Genomic DNA, 19652 nt, shown 5'->3' on the forward strand with positions numbered 1-19652 from the left:
AAGGTGGCGTGCCAGATGCGACCGTGCCGCATGCGACCCGTGCCACTAGCGACCGCATAATCTGTAACCGTGCCGGATGCGACCGGCGTTGACAGGATGCGACCGGCGTTGACAAGCAAATTGTCATTTGATAAGTTGTGTCATCACCCAAGATAAGGTAAGCTAAACGAAATGCAATGTAATTTAAAAAACCTTATAAGCAGCTACTGCCCCTACTTTACATAACACTTCTGGGGGAAACTCGTTTTACAACACGAAATATAGTGGTGCGTTTACGTTTTTTCCCACTGGGCGAGTTGGCCATGTGGTTAGAGGCGCGCGGCTGTGAGCTTCCATCCGGGAGATAGTGGGTTCGAATCCCACTGTCGGCAGCCCTGAAGATGGTTTTCCGTGGTTTCCCATTTTCACATCAGGCAAATGCTGGGGCTGTACCTTAATTAAGGCCACGGCCGCTTCCTTCCCGCTCCTAGCCCTTTCCTATCCCATCCTCGCCTTAAGACCTGTCTGTGTCGATGCGACGTAATACCACTAGCAAAAAAAAAAAAGGATCCTAATTCTCTGAAATTATTTACGACTTAGGCCTACTTACTTATCGTGTCCTATTAGTGCCGGGAGTGTCCGAGGACGTGTTCGGCTTGCCTGGTGCGGGTCTTTATACCTGACGCACATGGGAGGCCTGCGCGTCTGGATGTGAGATTATGATAATGAGGTAGCGAAAGATGAAACCCGGTGTCGGCACGTAGCCTACTCCTTTCGAATAATACCAAGGGGTCTGCTCAATGCTTTACGTCCCCATCCGACGGCCGAATCACCATCAACAGCATCATATTCTCTCACTTCACTTGAACACTGCGAAGAGGTTTGGATTTCAATCCAGGCTTTTGGTACGCAATCTAGTGATTACAGATTGTATACACCAACTTTCCTACCCTGCCGGCCTACATTATGATGGTGATTTTTTTTTTTCATCCTGGCTAAGTGGCTCTACGGCTCAGACGGTTGAGATGCTGGTCTTCCGATTCCAACTTGGCAGGTTCGATACTGGCTCAGTCTGGTGGTATTTGAATGTGCTCAAATACGTCAGCTTTGTGTCGATGGATTTACTGGCACGTTAAATAAGTCCTGCGGGACTAAACTCTGGCACCTCGGCGTCTCCTTAAGCCATAAAAGTAGTTACTGGGACGTAAATCCAGCAACATTATTATATTTTTCTTTCGTCCAACGGCACTCGAACCTGCTAACAACGGTGTCAGACCTTTATTTTAGAAAAGACCAGGTTAGCTACTGATAAACAATCTGCCACTTGGTGACAGCCCTTAATGCAGATAAGTTGTAAGTGATTGATGGGTCGCATGCGGCACGATGCATATCCGCTCGGTCGCTATTGGCACGATAATGGCCGGGTCGCATCCGGCACGGTCGCATCTGGCACGTAACCGATTAAAAATCCCCGACCCGGCCGGAAATCGAGGACCCTCTGAACAGAAGGCTTCAACGCTGACCGTTCAACCAAGGAGGTTGACAACTTTCATCACATTATACGCTTTAAATATTAAGACATTTGAAAACCACCTGTCCGAATGGAACCTTGATACACAAACAAAAAAAATAAGGGAGCATGTGCCTAGGCGTGATTCATTCCAGTGATGAATCTGCAACATCACTTCGAAAGGATGCATTAAGATTAGGATGCGAACAAGTTTCATGACTGTGGTTTTAAGACAATAAGAGAAGAAAAAAGAACCTTTCTTATCCACTAGCACAGTTACCGGGAGATGCCGATCAGAATGTCAAGGTCCGACCCTGAAACAAACGAAAGTTCGCTCTCCGGAACCAAAGCGGTGCGCGGAAATATACCAACACAGCACTTCATTTCAAACATACAGAGTAGGCTAGGTTATGTTAGGCGTGACGCGTGCTCGGAGCGTAACCTAGCTTATTTGACGGTTTTATTCTTGTGAAATTTACGTATTTCATTTACGAATCTCAAAACTAACATTATACTGATCTATTTATTTGTTGAACGTGCGTTCAATTGCTAAGAGCTTTTTCCGCATTAAAGTACCGGGTTAAAACGACACGAATTTATCACATTTAAGCGCGAATTCCACCGACCTCGCCTGACAACGAACCTGTTATCTTGGTATCAAATGGGCAATAAGATTACTACATGTGTAGTAACTAGAGTAATACCATTTAGTATTAATACTTTTCCTAAAAACTGGGCAATGTAGTGGTTAGTGTGATTAGTTGCCATCCCCGGAGGCCCGGGTTTGATTCCCGGCTCTGCCACGAAATTTGAAGGGCGCTACGAGGGCTGCAACGGCGTCCACTCAGCCTCGGGAGGTCAACTTAGTAGAGGAGGGTTTGATTCCCACCTCAGCCATCCTCAAAGTGGTGTTTCGTGGTTTCCCACTTCTCCTCCAGGCAAATGCCGGGATGATACCTCAATTAAGGCCGCCTCCTTCCCTCTTCCTTATCTATCTTATCCAATCTTCCCATCCCCTCACAAGGCCCCTGATCATCATAGCAGGTGAAGCCACCTGGGCGAGTTTCTGGTCCTTCTCCCAGTTGTATCCCCCGACCCAAAGTCTCACGCTCCAAGACACTGCCCTTGAGGTGGTAGAGGTGGGATCCCTCGTTGATTCCAAGGGAAAAAGCAACCCTGGAGGGTAACGGATTAAGAAAGAAAAGAAAGTCCTTTAAATGAATTTAATACGGTTCACTTAAGACTTTCCATTAGAAATAATAATAATAATAATAATAATAATAATAATAATAATAATAATAATAATAATAATAATAATAATAATAATAAGCGAATTGTGAGGACAGTCTTAAAACATGAATTCATCATAATTTGAATAAAGCTCTCCGGGGCAAAACAGTAATATAAAAAGAAAAAGCAATTGTTTAAGTATGATGTTACAGATAAAAGGAAGAAAGGCTATAGGTATATATATTTTAAGATAAGAAGATACATGCTACACGATAATCTTCTTATCAAGATTCCAAAGGCCACTGTGTTAATATACATTGTGGGCCGATTCCTGGCGGGACTTTGCAAGGAAGCGCCTGTGAAGTTCGAAAAGCAACTTACTAAAACAATAGAAGCTCGTCCAAATCCGTTTCAGACAAGTAGAAGGTAGGTCAAGTTCGAGGAATCTGACCGGTTTGATCGACTTTGAAACCGAGTTCAGATCTTATTTATTGATAAACGAATGTCCTTGCAATGCAGCGATCACGTGGCCACGACTGAGTCTGTCGTTGCTTCCACATTTATATTAAAGGTTCTAACCCTTGTTTTTCCGATACGTACGGTATTAGTTTGTGATGCCTTAAGTGTCATCCATTTTCCCGACTATCATTGCCTTCTTCTAACGGCAACTTCGATGATCTGAATGAATCCTCTTCGTTTTTTAATTATTGTTACTAGGTGTTCATGATCTTGCTACCCCCCACACCCATAAACAACAATCAATGTCACCACTATCTAACAAATACTGTAAATAATAATCTTGTGGCAATGGACAATCATCATCATCATCATCATCATCATCTGTTTACCCTCCAGGGTCGGCTTTTCCCTCGGACTCAGCGAGGGGTCCCACCTCTACCGCATCAATAGCAGTGTCTTAGAGCTTGAGAGTTTGGGTCGGAGGATACAGCTGGGGAGGAGGACCAGTACCTCGCCCAGGCGGCCTCACCTGCTATGCTGAACAGGGGCCTTGTGGAGGGATGGGAAGATTGGAAGGGATAGGCAAGGAAGAGGGAAGGAAGCGGCCGTGGCCTTAAGTTAGGTACCATCCCGGCATTCGCCTGGAGGAGAAGTGGGAAACCACGGAAAACCACTTCCAGGATGGCTGAGTGGACCCCGTTCCAGCCCTCATACCACTTATCAAATTTCGTGGCAGAGCCGGGAATCGAACCCGGGCCTCCGGGGGTGGCAGGTAATCACGCTAACCACTACACCACAGAGGCGGACGCAATGGACAATACTTGGCAATATTAGTGACGGCCTTCTCAATAATAAAACTGAGTGCCATACAGTCATTTCGACGCATCCCATATTTCGCCAAATGACGATTATTATAGATTTCTGCTATTGGCTTTATGTCGCACCGACAGAGATAGGTCTTATCGCGACGATGGGACAGGAAAGGGCTAGGAATAGGAAGGAAGCGGCCATGGCCTTAATTAAGGTACAGTTCTGGTGTGAAAATGGGAAACCACGGACAACCATCTTCAGGGCAGCCGACAGTGGGGTTCGAACCCACTATCTCCCAAATACTGATACTGGTCGCACTTAAGCGACTGCAGCTATCGAGCTCGGTATTATAGATATCAGACAGCTCTTTTACTGCCCTCACGAAGCTACCCTAAATAAACCCTATGTCAGGAAAAGAAGTCCGTGGGGAGAGGCGATAAGCGAATGTAAACCACCCTAACAGCAGTCTGTAATGGTAAATCATATAGATGGTCGTAACGGTTACACCTCCGTGATAAATGAAATAGGATTTCATAATAAAAAGCAGCCACATTACTCTGAAGCTACCATGATGAGTTTTCAGTCACTGACCACAGCGGAATAAATAAGACTTTTAAGTACACACTTTTGCATTAATATTCTCATTAACGGATAAAGAGCTATTTATTCATTAAGATTGTAGAGACAACACAGTGGATGAATGCAAGCACTCTTGTTCCTTGAATTATTAGTATATGTACAAATAAACCTTCAAACTCCAGTTCAGGCGATTTATTGATTGTTATCATAATAAACTTTCTCGGCAAACACGGCGCCAAAATACCACATGGTGCCGAAGGTAAATAAGTGAATGACATCAACCCACTTACAAAGTCAAAACAAATAATGACCCATGAGGTCATACATTCAGAAGGAACTTATTTGTTCTTTAAAAAAGAAGTATTATGAAATAACAGTACAAATAATACATAGTCAACACTACTTATGTCAGGGAAAAGACAGATGTGATTTTTTGTATGCGAATCAGTGTTCTGTATATTTTGATAATTACATCTAAAGCTGGAAAAATATTAGCCTACCGAGCTTATTTGTAAGCAAATTATCTGGTCAGTTAATAACATTAAATATTAAATTTAGAACGAGGTACTACACGAGCTAACTCATAAATATTTGTGAAATTGTGTTTTACATGTCTCGTTTTCAATATAAATTTATCTGTTGTAATGGTAATTTTTACCTGGTATTTGTAATACACAGTTTGATGCCTGAAATGAACCGTAATGAACTGTCATGCACAATAAATGATGAGTAAATGATTTATTTCAATTAGTAGAAAAGATTTTCATTATATATTTCGCAAATAATATTGTTTACATCTCTTCTTATTTAGTATGTGTGCTTTATTATTACATTCAATCTGGAAGTCAATGGGGGAATGATTTGTGCACTCGTACTATTTTTAATTGATTAAGAACTTGAATAACTTCAATTGTAAACAAATGTCTTGCTTCTCTATAAGATGACATTCGACTAGCAAATATGCAAACACCATCATCATTTTCTTAAACACCGTCCTAGCGAATGTAATGTAACAATATGAGAAGTTGCTATCATGCCAAGTGAATGGAATCAAATGCCGTAACATCTGTTTTACTATTGTTTAGGTCACGTGTCTGAGACCTGTACTGTTAAAAAGGACAGACAGACATTGACAGCTCGACCTACCTGAGCCGCGGAATGCATCCTTCGTCTGCGACTTGGTCACGTCACCACTGTAACATTTCAAACACACAACACACGTAAAAACACGAAGCCACCTGGCAGCATATTCCCTAGACCGTTCGTTCGCGGCCCACGAACCTTATCAACTGAGCACAACCTCCCATAAAAGGCCTCGCCGCCCTACAACACGGAGAGGCAAAACTCGGCGCTACCGACATCTATCCGCATTACGTATAACTACATTTACGTTCGCTCGCTGCCTTGCCTTCTTTCGCGAGTTAGTTTCTAATGCAGCAAGAACTCCACATGACTTAGTAGTAGCGTAATAAACACAAGCAGATGCAACACGACACCATACCGTACATGAAACTATTATTGCTAACTAATATCCGCTCTCACTGTGAATGACAATCAATGTATTTGCAATCGAGGTCAGACATGCTCGCTTAGCATACAAATGAATTATTCAGAGTTTTGATGTTGCGGAAGAAGTATCGTACAAAATCATTTCATTCTTTCTTGCTCTGCTCCACTAATTGTCCGTCGAACTAGTTAGATATATAGCGAATGAGATAAATAAATAAATGGCTGGCTTGCCATTTAATATTCAGTTAGGAAACCTCTGTAAATAGACCAAGAGCGCTCGTCACCTTCTGTTTGCAAGTAGCTCCGCTTCTGTCGACGTCAGTAGCACAATCTATTAATCATCGCCGTTTTCTTCCTAAGAGAGTTCGAACCTGGTTGAGGTCTGTAATATTTGACCTAGTTCAAACGAGGCTCTCGGCACGGGAAGGAACAAATTCTTCGCGCCTATTAAAAACAAATATAATTAAACAATTATTATTATTAAGTTCAATTATTCCTTGTCCGACTCGTTAGCTGAACGGTCAGCGTACTGGCCTTCGGTTCAGACGGTCCTGGGTTCGATTCCCGGCCGAGTCGGGGATTTTAACCTTAAGTGGTTAATTCCAATGGCACGGGGGCTGGGTGTATGTGTTGTCTTCATCATCATTTCATACTCATCATGATGCGCAGGTCGCCTACGGGAGTCAAGTAGAAAGACCTGCACCTGGCGAGCCGAACCCGTTCTGGGATATCCCGGCACTAAAAGACATACGACATTTCATTTTTTTCAATTATTCCTTTCTTTCTTTTTGTTTCTTTCATGGTCTGTTTACCCTCCAGGGCCGGTTTTCCCTCGGACTCAGCGAGGGGTCCCACCTCTACCGCATCAATAGCAGTGTCTTAGAGCTTGAGAGTTTGGGTCGGAGGATACAGCTGGGGAGGAGGACCAGTACCTCGCCCAGGCGGCCTCACCTGCTATGCTGAACAGAGGCCTTGTGGTGGGAGGGAGATTGGAAGGGATAGACAAGGAAGAGGCATTTGACTGGAGGAGAAGTGGGAAACCACGGAAAACCACTTCGAGGGTGGCCGAAGTGGGAATCGAACACCCCCTCTACTTAGTTGACCTCCCGAGGCTGAGTGGACCCCGTTCCAGCCCTCGTACCACTTTTCAAATCTCGTGGCAGAGCCGGGAATCGAACCCGGGCCTCCGGGGGTGGCAGCTAATCAAGCTAACCACTACACCACAAAGGTTGACCCATTTTTTCCTAAGGAACCTATTCTTCTCCATTCAGCTCACATGATATCATCACCAAATGCGTTATCCACCGAAGGCTTCATGCCCCGTTTTCATGTCTAGCAGTGTGCGGCTCCATAGCTAAATGGTTAACGTGCTGACCCTTGGTCACAGGGGTCCCGGGTTCGATTCCCGGCAGGCTCGAGAATTTCAGGAATTTTAACCATAATTGGTTAATTTCGATGGCACGGGGGCTGGGTGTATGTGTCGTCTTCATCATCATTTCATCCTCATCACGACGCGCAGGTCGCCTGCAAGCGTCAAATCAAAAGACCTGCATCTGGCGAGCCGAACTTGTCCTCGGACATTCGCAGCACTAAAAGCAACACGCCATTTCATTTTTTTTTTTTCATTTCTAGCAGTTTTAACTCCTTAACTACGGCTATCCCTTGATATTGTTGCAACCTGTTTCCAGTGGAATGTTTCTACTTGTTTACAATTGCTCTCACGATTTCTGAATCCTCGTTCTGTATTTTCAATTACGTTTCCCTTGTTTCTTTTCTCTGCCGTCTCCATCTTTGTTCGTTCTTTTCTTTCATCTAACTGCGATTCACCAATGTACACAATATGAATGAAGAAAAATGTATATTATTTCGCCAGAACACTGGCTTTCTGATGCCCAGCCAGCAGGTTCGATCCCGGCTCAGTCCGGCAGTATTTGAGGTACTCAAATACGCCCTCACGTAGGTACATTTTCCATCTCACAGAAGAATCCCCGAAGGACAAAATTCTGCCACCTCGGCATCTCTGAAACCCGTAAAAGTAGTTCATGGGATAAAAACTATAACGTAATGAGTTACACATTCATATTTGTATCTTCAGCTTATGAACAATATATCTCGAGTTCACCTTGCTTTTACTCCCGAAAAGTAAAATCGACGCACCAGTATAAAATTTTTGTCTACCAACTCACTATTTTCTTGAAAAATACAATAAACTGTCGGTTTAAAATGTAATTTATTGAATCATTTTTTCCATTGTGTTGATGCAAACTTCCTTTGTTCATTTAAAATCTCAACACCTTAATTTTTAGTCATTTAGAACACTGGTCATTTTAGCAGAAAGATTGAACCTAAATGTGTAGGATCTTTACTTTTATGGGGACCACCTCTGCATTCGTTTCTTCATCCCTCAATTCGACTCCGGAGATCTTCCGGGGAAAACCAAGTTCTATCAAGGTGGCACCTCCAACACCAAAGGACGAGGGACATTATTAGCGCGACGCCGAGGTCGGAAAAACAGTTGAACATCATGTAACTTTTTGGTATGGCAATTGCACTGATGTTATGAATTTTTTTTAAAGTTGCTTTACATCGCACCGACACAGATAGGTCTTATGGCGACGATGGGACAGGAAAGGGCTAGAAGTGGGAAGGAAGCGGCCGTGGCCTTATTTAAGATACAACCCCAGCATTTTCCTGGTGTGAAAATGGAAAGCACGGAAAACCATCTTCAGGGCTGCCGACAGTGGGGCTCGAACCCACTATCTTCCGAATACTGGATACTGGCCGCACTCAAGCGACTGCAGCTATCGAACTCGGTTTATGAAAATTAGTGAGGGTTCATACCTTCGTGGGCTTTATGGCCTTCGTCGAATTTTGTGCTGTGTTTATGTTTATTTTCATAATATAATTATTATTTGAATTTTCTATGTCAATACAGTAGAAATCGTTTATAACAACCTCGAAGGGACCGTCAAACGAAGGCGTTGTAACTGATAGTCGCACAAACGGTTAGGGTTTTTTTTTTGTCTAAAATTGTCATAATTGTAAGTTTTAGGCTGCATACTTACTTGGTTAATTAATGAAATTAAGTTAAAACTCCAAAAACGTAAATGTTATTACAGTACAGTAATTGTGGAGTAGGACTGCGAAAAATCTCACTGGCCTTCGCTTGAAGAACAGGTCCATTGATCGGCAAATTATTTGTTCTTTGCTCCTTAAACCATCTAAGTAAGGAATCTTCAATATATTCGTGCTGAAATGATCTTGCTCGCTTGAATTTTAAAGATTTTTCTTCGAAAAGAATCTTATTTTCTCTCTGTCCTTCCGAATTGTAGAAATCGTTCAGTGTGATACCTACACCCAATTCCTATTTGTATCCCCATTTTCTAATCGCCATATTATATGTGACTTTTTTCATTATTAAGCACTTCCTTTTTTCTTTTGCGTTATCTACATAGAGATGGCAAACAAATATCGATATATCGCAAATATCGATATTTTGATATGGAAATATCGATATATCGACATCGATATTTTGAGGTCTGATATATATTATCGATATCGATATTTTGTGCCCATTATATCGATATTTCTGTCTAATTTAATACTTTTTGGCTACGATTTGATTCTTTTTCAGACCCTTTCAATATTTCCATGCTACAGTTACGAAATTTGAATTTTCATATCTCGATTCATTTCGGTAAATACAGTGATACTACCGCAACTCATTCATCGTGCAAACCTTGTACACACTTTAGACGTTAGGTAGGCAAAACTTGAGCATTATAGCGACCTCTGTCCCAGCAGAGAGACTGTTTTCAAAGGCCAGTAACACCATCACTGAAAAGAGAAACCGATTAAATGGCGAAACGTTATCCAGGCTGGTTTTTTTCACGAACAAAAGGGCAGTGCTGAGGTAAAGGTTGGGAAGAAAATGTTTTATTTTATAGAGCTCTGATAATTATCAGATGTACTTCGTACAAAAATTATACGTTTGTAATTTTTTTCATTTGGTTTTTCGGCGTAAGTTATTAGCTCGTTACTAGACACCTTGTATACACTGTTTTTCTATGTATCATAACATCTTTCGGCTGTTAATGTTTTTATAATGTGTCATTGTAGTGAAAAAGTCATATTACTTGGTCATTGTTTTAAGCTTGTTTTCTGATCTGTGTCAAACCTAATGAATACTTTAATCATTGTGTTAAATGTAAAACTAGACTTACAATAATGGATAACAGCACCTATATTTTAAAAAGTGATATATTGGCGATATATCGATATTTTGAAGACCGATATATCAATGACATCGATATTTTAACACCGATGAATCGAAAAACCGAAATATCGATATTTTGAAAAGTTTTGCCATCACTATATCTACAAAGCGATGCTTAACATGACTGATTTGCAATCTACAATCATAAGCGTTACATTGTTGTCAACAATCCTCAAATGCGAAACAAACAAAAATTAACATTGGGCATTATAGCCGATACATTTATCCGAAAATGTGATCAAAATACCGCCGTTTTTTTACGGTACATTAACAAGTAAACGTTTCAAATAGGCCTACTCTCCTCAAGATAAACCTCTGACATACTAGCATCTTTGAAAAATTTTTATTATTATTATTATTATTATTATTATTATTATTATTATTATTATTATTATTATTATGTCGTAATAGGCGACGTCGTCGTACTAAGCGATTGTTTAAATACAGTGTTTATTTAGGATTTAGACGGGACCGTTAGATTTCGCCGTTATATCCAATACGTCGTTAAAAGCGATGTCGCTACAAAAGGTTTCGACTGTATATTTTGACTTTAAGTCCTTATTTAGTTTTTTATTACTGCTAGTAGTTTAATGTCGTACTAATACATGGAATGTGAAAGGGTTACGACTGAGGAAGAAGTGTCCGTGGCCTTAACATTTAGCATTTGCCGACGATGAGATTCGAACCACCATCCTCCGAATGCAAACTCAGGTGACTCTAACCGCATGCGAAACTTGTTCAGTCCCTTAGTGATAGGGTTTTAGTTAAAATAAATTTACTGGAGTAGTTCTGATCGAATTTGTTAATGATAATATCAGTGCTAAATTATGAACAACAATTTTTCTCATAATTAAATTCACTTCCCGGAAATTAAAAATATCAGGCTGGCGAACTGAAGTATGTTCCCTTATTTCTTCATTCCAGTCCTTATGGCGCTCCGTAACATCAGTATTTCGAGATGAACTGATGATAATTTGCCGTCTTATTTACATACTTGAACATCACATAAATTCGTTCCACTTTAGAGCTAGCTGGCTGACTCACGAGTTTATGAGTCATAGAATGTAACATTGCGTTTGAAGTAATGGAAACTAGAGGATTATTTATTGTATTCCTCACAGAATGCATTCTGTTACTGTATACATGCCAGACACATATTTTCATTTGGCTCTTGCTTGAAAGCTGTATCTACTGAACACATGGTCGCCTGCACTTGACCGGGCGAGTTGGCCGTGCGGTTAGGGGCGCGCAGCTGTGAGCTCGCATCCGGGAGATAGTGGGTTCGAACCTCACTGTCGGCAGCCCTGAAGATGGTTTTCCGTGAATTACCATTTTCACACAAGGCAAATGCTGGGGCTGTACCTTAATTAAGGCCACGGTCACTTCCTTCTCATTCCTAGGCCTTTCCTGTCCCATCGTAATCATAAGACCTATCTGTGTCAGTGCGACTTAAAGCAAAAAAAAAAAAAGCCTGCACTTGAAACACCTCTCTAGTTCAGAGCTTTGCGGCTTAGCTGCTAACTCCCGAACAATCGCTGGAAATGACTTTAGCAAATTGTCCGATAACAAATGTTAACGGAAATCTGTTTCATCAGTTTTGAAAAGTGGGAAATTCAAGAGTTATTTTCTTCATCCAGACAATATGATTTCGTTCCACGGCAAGTTGTTAAAACTCCTGTCATTGATAGGGGCGAACATATTTCTGAGTTCATATGCGTAATTTATGGCTTTGCCGGCGAGACCTAGTGTTTACAGTGCACTACGTCTTCTTATGAGCTAGATGAAAATCTGTTACTTTCACTGACCTCTCTCAGTCTCATTCTTGGCTTTGACAATATGAAAGTGACTGAGTTGTGAGAGATGCTAGTAATGCCATTCCTTATTTCGCCAGTCCCCGTTATTAATGGTGTGAAAATGTCGCTCATAGAGCAGTTGGTGCGTGCATTTGAGTGGGCTTGGTAAACTGATATGTAATAGCAACTTCTGGCTCAGCGAGGAAAGCAACGGGAAACTAATAAATCCTCATTTACCTATTATGTCTCTTCAGGTGACACCTAGGCTATTTATGACCGCTGGTGCCAGAGACGATGAGGATCAAAACAGCTGATCAGCTGCGTAGTTCAGCCGGATCATTCTCTCGCTTGCTATGTTCAGACTGTGTGATAGCAACACGACGAAATTTACTAACACTTAATGAGCGGGACCACTTTCGGTACATTAACAAGTAAACGTTTCAAACAGACCTAATCTCCTCCAGATAAACCTCTGACGTACTAGCATCTTTGAAAAGGTATTGTTACCGGGCGAGTTGGCCGTGCGGTCAGGGGCACGCGGCTGTGAGCTTGCATCCGGGAGATCGTGGGTTCGAATCCCACTGTCGGCGCCCTGAAGATGGTTTTCCGTGCTTTCCCATCTTCACACCAGGCAAATGCTGGGGCTGTACCTTCATTAAGGCCACGGCCGCTTCCTACCAACTCCTAGGCCATTCCTATCCCGTTTTCGCCGTAAGACCTATCTGTGTCGGTGCGACGTAAAGCAACTACCAAAAAAAGTATTATTATTATTATTATTATGCGTGAATGCTCCCTTTCGGAACACACGAAGCTTTATTTATGATTTCGTTTGCGGAGGGTCTAGGATGTTTTCATCTGTTGACTAAAGATCCTCTTCCTTTCTTCCGTCCACTTGGTATCTTTTTGCTAGGGGCTTTACGTCGCACCGACACAGATAGGTCTTATGGCGACGATAGGATAGGAAAGACCTAGGAGTTGGAAGGAAGCGGCCGTTGCCTTAATTAAGGTACAGCCCCAGCATTTACCTGGTGTGAAAATGGGAAATCACGGAAATCACGGAAAACCATCTTCAGGGGTGCCGATAGTGGGATTCGAACCTACTATCTCCCGGATGCAAGCTCACAGCCGCGCGCCTCTACGCGCACGGCCAACTCGCCCGGTCCACTTGGTATCTGCTTCTTCATTCTCTGGAGTAACTTCCCACTTGTCAATTTTCTTTCTATATATATTTCGATTCAAAATTTCTTCAGGTTGAATTTGTGCGTTCTTCATGTCCGCTTTTGTTTGTTGTATCCAAGGAAAATTATTCAATTTATCAACTCTTTCAAGAACTGGATGGGTTAGTCTGTTTTCTGGAAGCCTCTTAACAAGTCCATAAAATTTTAGCCTTCTTTTCCTGATGTCTAACGGAACATTAGATAATTTTTCTGTGGATTTCCGGGTTTGGAGGCGGTACCCTTCTTCCATGTGTCTTGGTCCTAAAATTTTCCTCATGTTTTTTCGCTCTTCTTTTAAGATATTTTGCAGCTCGCCCTTTCTATGAAGCGTTATAGTTTCCCCTGCATATAAACCCTCAGGTTTGATTACAATAGTGTAATGTTTAACCTTAACGTGGAGAGACATACATTTTTTGTTGTAGATTTCTCTTGTTCTCCCATATGCTCTGCTGAGTTTTTGGACACGGTTGTTTTGGGCTATTTTCTCTTGTCCGGTTGGTTCGAGGATTTCGCCCAGGTATTTAAAGTGAGGTACTCTGTTGATTTGTCCGTATTTTGTAGTGAGACTATGGATGTCTAGTTTTTCACTTTTCTGGAGGGAGATATTATTATTATTATTATTATTATTATTATTATTATTATTATTATTATTATTATTATTATTATTACTCATAACACAGCTGAGTTATCGTTGAAACTAGCGATCCACCCTCAAGGCAGCAATTTTGAAGGTATGGAGATAGACCTTATAAGATTTCCTTGTAGGACAGTAATTGGGTTTACTTCTGATGTACTGTTAGTACAGAGTTCACTGTGACGTTTCCCCAGAACTCTCCTGACCGCCTGCTCGTTACGTGGCTCCTTTCACCCCATGCGATATTAAGCCATTTCCGCGCCTAACCTGACCGGGAATCGAACACGGGGCCTCCGGGTAAGAGGCAGGCACGCTACCCCTACACAACGGGGCCGGATAATAATAATAATAATAAGAAGAAGAAGAAGAAGAAGAAGAAGAATACAAATAACAATTAAATTGCCACATAACTCTCAGCACTTTCATTAATTATATTTCTGTCCAATTTATATTCCTGTAAAGTTGCCTGAAACAAAGCAGAACCTCGTCGTTCAGCAATAACTGAGTTACTCAGTTTAGTTTAGCAAACGCCTGCTTCCAATTACCACGGTTTTCATTGTCGAGATATATTAAAATACAGTACTCCCTGCAAAATACGTGCCAGCTGTTCACTGTGCATCGTTGATTTAATCGCTACAACGGAATCGATTGAAGAAGTTAATAAACAGCCCACAGCACCAAACACAGAATTAATTCAGCGTGGTGATGCTGCGATATATGAACGCCCAAAACATCGAGAGCAGAAGTGTAGTATTTGTTGGTCGTATGAATGTAACTTCAAGATCTGGTTGTGCCTCTCACGCTAAAGAAACAATTATTGTCACTCATAGTACACGACTTAAAAAGAATCATTTTTATAGTACTGCAAAATACTATAATTTAGAAGTGTTGGTACCATAATGAGTGGTGGACAGGTTGGCACCACTGGCGCCCACAAGTACAGACAGACGTACACTTACCGGGGCTTTATTTCAAGCCTGCAGAAGATCTGGAGAAAATGGTGAATTGTATGGTTACAGAGTGCAGTCGAACGAAGTCAGGTGATAGATTAAGAAATGAAGACTTACAGGAAGTAAATTAATATTATTACAGCACTTGCGAAGGAGAATAACTAACGAGACAGAAGTAAGGAGGACATAAAATGCAGACTAGCTCAAGCAAGGAAGGCCTTTCTTAAGAAAAGAAATTTCCTCGTATTTTTTTTTTTTTTTTTTTTTTTTACTATTTGCTTTACGTCGCACCGACACAGATATGTCTTATGGCGACGATGGGAAAGGCATAGGAATGGGAAGGAAGCGACCGTGGCCTTAATTAAGGTACAGCCCCAGCATTTTCCTGGTGTGAAAATGGGAAACCACGGAAAACCATCTTCAGGGCTGCCGACAGTGGTTTCCTCACTTCGAACATTGATATAGGAATTAGAAAGATGTTTTGAAGATTTTCGTCTGGAACGTGGGACTGTATGGAAGTGAAACAAGGACAACAACAATCATAGAAAGAAAGAGAATAGAAGCCTTTGAAATGTGGTGTTACGGAAGAATGCTGAAGGTGAGATTTATAGATCGAATCACGAGTGATGAGATAATGATTCGAACTGGTGGGAGGAGAACGATTAGGCGAAATATGACGAGAAGAAGAGATAGAATGATAGGACAAATCCTAATCCAGGACTTGTTCAGTTAGTTTTTGAGGAAAGTGTCGGCGGTAAGAACGGTAGAGGTAGACCAAGGCATGAATATGACAAATGAAAAGGTTAGCACAGGATAAGGTGGCATGGAGGGCTGCATCAAACCAGTCTATGGACTCTTGACCCAAACAACAACAACCACATCAACAACAACATAGATGATAATGATTCTTTTTTATTTTACGAAACAATACTTCCTGGAAAGTGGAAATCACAATACAAAAGCGTAAGTGGTTCCCAATGCGTGCAAAAGACCTTAAGGAGTTTATGTCCGACTGAAAAGGACGTACCAGTATATAGGCTACTGGGAAAAATCTACGAAATTTGGTTCCTATAATATGACTCATAATACAATGCAGTCTAATTAATTACATGATCTAAATTAGGTCTCTCCTTTCAAATGCCGACAAGAACATGAGAGAAAACAAGTGATATGTGAGAGACAGATATCGCCTGCGGGCTGGGGTCAGCGCTTAGAAACAATGTGCCGTCGAGCCGTCGCGTTTATGAGCACCGACTGGCCGCCAGCTAGATCCTAAAAACAATGGTATTATAAAACCTAACTAGAGGAATGGAGCTCACATTACTTAGAATAAGTTATAAATTTTCAATTTTGCTCACTCATTATTATAGACGGTGGTGTGAGAATGCCTTCCGCTGGCCATCATGTAGGCAATACTGAATTCGCTACTTTCAGGAACTTTTCTTCGTATCAACTACGGAAATTACATTGATGTGTTAGCCATGCATTCTCTTGTTTATTTATTTATTATTTATTAAAGCATTGTTGTGAACAATACAGGTTTCTCCAATTACACTGTTCACTATTTGTTAAATATTATCAGCAAGTAATAGAGTAAATCAAGGGTTTGAATTAATAATAGAACTTAATTACAAAAGAAAGAGATAGAGAAAGAGGAAATAATGTTGGATACATTCAGTTACATCAAGATGCCGTGTATCTTACAAAGACTGCAGCACTCCTTCACACGATGTAGCAAACTGTTTTTCCACGGCCGCTTCCTTCCCATTCCTAGGCCTTTCCTATCCCATTGTCGCCATTAGACATATCTGTGTCGGTGCAACGTAAAGTAAAAAAAAAGAGATGTCTATATCAAGATGGTTCCCTAGATTATATTGAGTCATAATTCTATACAAAGAGGAGTTCTTCTGTGAGTCTGTGTTAGTTTTCGGTATGAAGAATATTTTCAGGAATCTACTGGGAGTTACATTTGGAACATATACTGTATATCAATCCTTTCTCTGATTTTACCATCGTCAGTTTTGTTACTTATTACTTTATGAAGGAAATACATACCCTCACAATTTCTTCTGTGAGATAGTTCCTTAGCATTAAAAGCTTTAAGTATTATTGCGTACCATTCGTAGTAGGGATAATAAACAAACCTCTTGTAAGAAACATATGTGAGAAATTTTATTTGGACTTTCTCAATTAAATCGACATAGTTCATTGTGAAGGGGTTCCAAATAATCGAGGCATATTCTATTTTTGATCTTACAAGAGCATTTTTATATAATATTATCAAGGTCCACTAAGGAAAAAGGAATTCATGATAACAAATACCATACATTTGTGAGATTTGCTGACAATACTTTCTACACGAGTTTTAAAATTTAAATCGCTAATGAAGTTCAATTCAAATGAATGATCGAACAAACCCTCTGTCACTACGACTCTGATGGTGACCGGCCCTCAGGCCGACCGAAAAGTGGCCGCGCGGTTTGGGGCACGTAGTTATCAGCTTGCATTCGTGATATAGTGGATTCAAATCCCGCTGTCCGCAGCCCTGAAAATGGTTTTCCGTGGTTCCACGGACGCTTTCTTCCCACTCCTAGCCCTTTCCTCTCCCATCGTCGCCGTAAGACCTATCTGTGTTGGTGCGCAGAAAAGTTTCCAGATTTTTTCAAAATACTGTACGATATTCCTTTTTGTGAAATAATGAACTTCACAAAGAATTATAATTTTACACAATGAACTACTTATGATATTTTCGATGCATAGCTAGACAACTGCATGGCAGCCATGTTTATGGCGTCATAGATCACACGGTTAATATACACCACAAGTTATTATAAACACTTTCTGAAGAAATTATATCGCTTAAAATGTATTTCGAACTGATATCGGTGGTGTGTCAGTAATTCGTAAAGCAACGCTAATTAATTACTCATTTCCTAATTAGGAAAACCTGAAAAATTCGATTTGGTAGATAACACAGTCCAATGGGCTCGACTTTGAGAGCGTGACTTCCATATCACATAGAAAGACCAATTAATCATCGACAGATAACACACGCAATACACTCGGCATTTTGAATATCGTAAATTTGTTGTTTAAAAATAGCATTGGGCCGATGACCTTCGATGTTAGGCCCCTTTAAACAACAAGCATCATCATCAAAAATAGCATTCGATATATTTTAGTTGTAGGAGACAAGTACCAATCTTCATTTTCAATTCGAACGCACACCAACCGAATTTCACTTCATGATGTAACGCCAGGAGTGTAACGAATGCGAAACGAGCCCGCCTGCCAAAATAAAAATTCGGACCCCCCTCAAATAAATGTAAAATCCTATGAATAACTAATATTAATTTAATTACACCAGGTAGAAGTACTGCAATAAGTATATAATTTCAATTTATATAAATTTATCGTAAATTTGATTTGGCAGCCTCCGTCGTTTAACGGCTAAGTTGCTGAACTGCTAACTATGAACCACTTAGATGTTCGAGTTTGACTTTAATTGTAGACGTGGCATGGGCTTTTGGGCTTATGCCCTGTTAAGAAAACAAGGTGAATCTCTTTACGTTTCGCAGATAAATTAGCCCTACATCTTCAGAATAAAATCTCGACTGTTCACGAGTTGGGGTGTGCGAGATATGCGAGAGCTGCGATGTGTTGTTATACTCAGTACAATAAACTACTGCTAGATGCAACTAAGTGGCAATTCTTATTGTAGAAGTCTTCCTCGTGAACAGTCGAGATTTTTTTCTGAAGACGCAGAGCAAAGTTCTCTGTGAAACGTAAAGAATATCACCTTGTTTTCTTGACATGGCAAAAATCCCACATCATATCCACAAGTACGGGACATGAAAGCATCAGTGTTGACATTAACTTTAATTGGTTTCACTTTTCTCTAACTACAAAACGATATCTCCAATTTATTCGATTGCTAAATAAATAAATAAATAAATAAATAAATAAATAGTTCAAACAAAGTGTGAAAAATATCAAAGCGCACTACTGATAAGGCTATTATGAACTTCACGCAGAGTTGACTGATTGCTACTACACCAGCTTCTCATTAGCATTACACAATGTTGTCCAATAAATGTGTCCGGCTCATTGGCTGAATGGTCAGCGTTGAGGCCTTCGGTTCACAGGGTCCCAGGTTCGATTCCCGGTCGGGTCGGGGATTTTAATCGCCTCTGATTAATTCTTCTGGCCCGGGGACTGGCTGTTTGTGTTTGTCCCAACACTTTCCTCCTCATATTCACACAAGACACTTCACTACCAACCACCACAGAAACACGCTATAGTGATTACATCCCTCCATATAGGGTTGGCGTCAGTAAGGGCATCCGGCCGTAAAACTGAACCTAATCCACATGTGCAACAGAGTTAGCACCCGCGACCCCACATATGTGGGAAAAAGCGGTAGCAGAATAAGAAGAAGAAGAAGAAGATTCTTGTCCAATAAATGTGTGGCAAAAGTTAAATGTTCAGCAAGATTTGTGCATAATATGATCTCAGGTGTACTACACCATTTCAATTCATACATCACAAGTCGGCTACACATTTGCGAATTGTCATAGGAAATTAAGGTTTACAAATGCGAAACGGAAAAGCGTAACTCATTTCTTATTGTAGTAGGCCTACGAAAAATAATGAACAATGCAGATCAATTTTATAGTTTTTTTATTTTTAACTACGAATAATATGTT

At 40.8% G+C, this 19652-nt stretch overlaps 1 protein-coding gene across 6 annotated transcripts in view; it reads right to left on the reverse strand.

Moving 5' to 3' along the window:
• by (blistery) overlaps positions 1-19652 on the reverse strand; it is a 1249231-nt gene that overhangs the window by 1074430 nt on the left and 155149 nt on the right. For 2 of the 6 annotated variants that reach the window (XM_067145279.2, XM_067145278.2), the window contains exon 1: positions 5714-5866. The exons of 3 other annotated variants lie outside the window; for them this stretch is intronic. In XM_067145279.2, coding sequence (XP_067001380.2) covers positions 5714-5731 — 18 coding nt within the window. In that variant the 5' untranslated portion in view covers positions 5732-5866. Of the gene's footprint in view, positions 1-5713; positions 5867-19652 lie in introns of those variants that run through there. One more of the 6 variants, XM_067145281.2, reaches the window with a different exon arrangement.

The sequence above is a fragment of the Anabrus simplex genome, chromosome 4 (assembly GCF_040414725.1).
Source record: "Anabrus simplex isolate iqAnaSimp1 chromosome 4, ASM4041472v1, whole genome shotgun sequence".
NCBI lineage: Eukaryota > Metazoa > Arthropoda > Insecta > Orthoptera > Tettigoniidae > Anabrus > Anabrus simplex.